Genomic DNA, 4,708 nt, shown 5'->3' with positions numbered 1-4,708 from the left:
CCAAAACCCACAGGCTTGTTATATGAGTAAGCAGACATTTTCAAGGAATATATTTCACAAGTTGTATTAACTCTGGATATTTGAATCACTTGGAATATCTGTAGGTGTTTCCTGTACTTTTTTCCTCTGAGTTTAAAGACTAAGTATCATTTTCTGTAATGACACACTTGAGTGTTAATATGGGTATCTGTTATAATTACAGCAGTCAGTACCCATGCATTTTTCTTATTATTTGTTTGTAGTAAATATATAAAGTGTTGTATTACCTGATTGAAAGATGCATAGATTTTAAATTAGATAGCACTAATATATGGTGGTTAATTAAACAGATTTAGCAACTGCCATTGTGGAGCTTATAGTTTCTGGGGCCTGATTAAATAAATGTGGTTTGCCCTCACCTTCAGGATCTTCTAACCCCTTTAACAACAGTGGCTTCCAAGTACTTTAGGCAAAATTAGCAGTCTCATGCTGCCCACTTCCATCATGAAGCAGACAATGTGATATGCCTGGCCCAGCTCAGTGGAAGACACTTCATAATAACTTTTTATTTAGAAATAATTTCAAACTAATAGATAGGGTACAAAATGAAAATAGTACAAAGCACACTGGCGTGCCCTTTACTCAAATTCACTTGTTTCTAACATTTTATCCTCTCAGTAAAATACATTTGCAAGGCTTACGTTAGGCTTAGATAAGTCAAGGACCCTTTCTCCAGTGGCAACATTTCACAGTCCTCTCCTAGTTGAGTCCTCCATTCCAAATCCATAACTTGGATGTCAGAACAAATGGTACATAGCATTGTTAGAAAAGATAGACGATACCTAGCAATCTAACCATCCCCAATTTGGAGATAATTGTTATTACATGTTTTATCAAGTTTTCTTATGAACTTTTAAATCTATAGCATCTGCCCAAGAGCGATAGCATATTTTCAGCACCTTTATGTGCCACGAACTGAGGATATAAAGATGCTTAGATGTGATCTTGTCCTTAGAAGTCATAGACTAGGAGTAAACTTCAATGAGATGGGTTAAGTGCTATTGCAGGATTATAGTATTACAAGAATATTATAAGGAAGTAATAGAGACAGAAAAGAAATAGTTGGGGGATAATTAGCATGACCATATAATTTATCATCCAAATATGATCGATCACTTGATAATGAAAATGGGTGCTGCAATAACCAAAGAGTGATTTAAAAATGGCTCGAGTATCTGAATAGACATGCTTCCAAAGAAAACATATAGATGGCCAACAGGTGAAAGGTGCTCAACATCACTAATCATCAATGAAATGCAAATCAAAACCACAATGAGGTATTACCTCACACCTGTTGGAATAGCTGTTATCAAAAAGACAAAAATAACAAGTGTTGGCATGGATGTAGAGAAAAGGGAACTGTTGTACCCTGTTGGTGGGAATGTAAATTGGTGCAGGCACTATAGAAAATACTATGGAGGTTTTTCAAAAAATTAAAAATAGAACTACCATATGTGCTAGTAATTCTACTTCTGGGCATTTATCTGAAGAAAAGGAAAACATGAACCTCCATGAAAATGTGGTCTGTATACACAATGGAATATTATTAAGCCATGCAAAGAATGAAACCTTGCTATTTGTGACAATACTAGAGGGTGTTATGCTCAGTGAAATAAGTCAGACAGAGAAAAACCATACCATATGATCTCACTTACATGTGGAAGAACAGATTGATGATTGCCAGAGACAGAGGGTGGGTGAAAATGGGTGAAGGGAGTCACAAAGTACAAATGTCCATGGAGATGTAATGTATGGCATAGTGACAATAGTTAATACTGCATTGCACATTTGAAGGTTACTAAATAAATCTTTTTTAAAAAATTCTTACCTGAGAATATGTTTTTCATTGATTCTAGAGAGACAGAAAAGAAGAGGGGGAGAGGGAATGGGAGAGAGAAAGAGAAAGAAAGAAACATCAGTTGGTTGCTTCCCATACGTATGCAACCTAACTGGGGATCCAACTCAGAACCTCAGTATTTGCCCTGACTGGGAATCCAACCCGAGACCCTTCGATGCACAGGATGATGCTGTAATTAACTAAGCCATACCAGCCATGGCAAAAGAATAAATCTTAAAAGTTCTCAACACACACACACACACAATTTTGTAACTGTGGTGATGGATGTTAGTTGGACATATTGTGGTGATAATTTTGCAGTACATACAAATATCAAATCATTGTTATGTACCTGAAACTAATACAATGTTATATGTCAGTTATACTTCAATTAAAAAAAAATACTCACAAGAAAAGAAAAAGGTTTGTGCTGCAATAGCACAAACCAGAATGTCCTCAAATATATAATTGCCCTAGTGATTGAGGATCAGGGCTTTTAAGCGTGTCCTAAACTTGATATTATTATAGCAATAAATATTCCAATATTGAAACAGCCTAAAGCCTGGAGGAGTATTTGTGTCATGGGAATATTTTCACTCAAACTTTGACTTTGTTTAAAATAAACTAATGAACAAACAGCAGGGTGTTTGGGAAATGGGCAGAATGTGTTTTGTTCTTTTAATGACTTGGAATATAAGGGTGTGCTAGTGGTTTTTAGCAGTCCCAATCAAGGAAGAGTTTTCACCCCCAAATGCCACTAGTGTATTAGTGGAGAAAGTTTGGGGTACTGGGGACAAAGAAAAAAGAAAGCAAGTATTGTTCTTTTGTTTCATTTGTTTGAAATTAAAAATATTATTGTTTCTATTAATTAAACAAATTCTTTCAACAGGATTATGAATTTCTGTTTGAAGTTGGTGTTTCCAATGTATTTGGTCCTGGCACACGAATTCCAAAGGCTGCTGTTCAAGTGCTTGATGATATTGAGAAGTGTTTGGAAAAGAAGCAGCAATCTATGTAACATCCTATTTCTGTTTTAGCTTTTTTCTAAAATATTCTTTCAATGATGATTAAAGAAGAAATTATTCAACACCGTATATATGCTTTCCTGAAAGCTTTACATTAAAACACCTGACTTATAAGAATGTTGCCATTCTTATGTATGTTCAATTTCACTTAAAAAATTATCCTAAAAAACTCTCAATAACACATGCTCACTGCTTTACCAGAAACTCTAGACAAAGGTGTTCTTTTAAAAAAATCATGTTTTTAAAAAAATATTACTTGTAAATCTATTTACTTTCTATTTTAAGAATTAAATTGTACCTTAAAAAAAATCTGACTAGTCCCATTTTCAATTTAGCATTATATTGACTTGAACACCAGAAAATAAAATCCATATGTGAGTAAAAAAATATTATATCTATCTTGGAAAATATAGTGGGTGAGTATTTATGTAGGGAAATAGATTGTAGTTATGGTTCTCAGCCACATTCTATTAGGATTACCTCAGTAAGAAGATTAAATCAGAAGGTTGTAATGGGAGGGAAACGGCAGAATATTTTTGGTCTAATTTCTTCCTGAGCATGAACATGTGGCCTTGTTATTGCTGGACTTGGCTCAAGACCTGGGAGAGTGGATAGATATTTATGAATATTCCTAACATGAAAGTGTTTTGGTTGTGAGTATGGCTTCCTCAGAATGACAATGTGAGCTGAGAGTGTAGAAAGGCCATGGTTTATACATCTAGAAAAGTCAGTGATATAATTCAGCCCATATCTGAACGCCTGAGAATGAAAGGAGCCCATGATGTAAATCCCAGTTAGGCGGGAAAGAGGGGAGAATCCCTACGTCGTCTGCCTTTGTTCTATCCAGGCCCTTAGCAGATTGGACGAAACCTGTCCACAGTGGGACTTGACTAAGTCCACTAATTCAATGTTAAGCTCATCCAGGAACAGCCTAATACACAGAACCAGAAAGAATATTTAATCTGGGCACCCCATGGCGTCAGGTTGACATGTAAAATTATGTATCACCGAGCCCCTGTACATTGCTGGTGGGAATGTACAGTAATGCTGCTACTATGGGGAATGGTATGATTTTTAAAAAAACAATTACCAAATGGCCCAGCAATTCCACTTCTGGGTATATATCCAAAAGAATTGAAAGCAGGGACTCAAACAGGTATTTGTACACCTATATTTATAGCAACATTATTCACAGTAGCCAAAGGATTGAAGCAACCCAAGATCCATTGACAGATGAATGGATAAATAAAATGTAGTACATACATACTTACATAAGAATACTATACAGCCTTAAAAATCAAGGAAATTCTGATATATACAACACCCTAGATCAGGGGTGGGCAACCCCTGGCACGTGTGCCAAACATGGCACGTCAGTAACTTTTGCTGGCACGCGAAACCCTCTCTTATAATCTTCCATTTACAGTTTTTTTCTTAATATTGACTTTTTTATTTTTCAGATAAATTCAGTGTAGGTGCATCTTAGATAAATAAATAATTTTACATAACATGTATACATTAAAAAATAAATGTATTTTTCATCATCATATACTGTGCTTTTGTCGCTCGAATGAATTTTATTATTTCTTCAAGGTTCTTCACATACGTACACCTTAAGAGATATCAAGTAGGCGTAACATGTTCTCAAAAAATTAGGGTTGGCATGCAGAAGAATTTTGAGTCAGAGATTTTGCTGGTTTTGGCACGCACTCACAAAAAGGTTGCCCACCCCTGCCCTAGATGAATCTTGATGATATTTAAGTGAAATAAGCCAATCACAAAAGGACAAATATATGATTTCAATTAT

The 4,708-nt window shown here is 35.3% G+C and overlaps 1 protein-coding gene across 3 annotated transcripts in view; it reads left to right on the top strand.

Annotated features, from left to right (window-relative positions):
• MUT (methylmalonyl CoA mutase) overlaps positions 1-3,051 on the top strand; it is a 60,149-nt gene extending 57,098 nt beyond the window's left edge. For all 3 annotated transcript variants that reach the window (XM_005860918.2, XM_005860917.2, XM_005860919.2), the window contains exon 13: positions 2,766-3,051. In XM_005860918.2, coding sequence (XP_005860980.1) covers positions 2,766-2,894 — 129 coding nt within the window. In that variant the 3' untranslated portion in view covers positions 2,895-3,051. The remainder of the gene's footprint in view (positions 1-2,765) is intronic.
• The last annotated feature ends 1,657 nt before the right edge of the window (positions 3,052-4,708 follow it).

This window comes from Myotis brandtii, unplaced genomic scaffold (genome assembly GCF_000412655.1).
Source record: "Myotis brandtii unplaced genomic scaffold, ASM41265v1 scaffold143, whole genome shotgun sequence".
NCBI lineage: Eukaryota > Metazoa > Chordata > Mammalia > Chiroptera > Vespertilionidae > Myotis > Myotis brandtii.
Note: the sequence above shows the minus strand (reverse complement) of the source record. Positions and strands in the feature narration are given on the sequence as shown.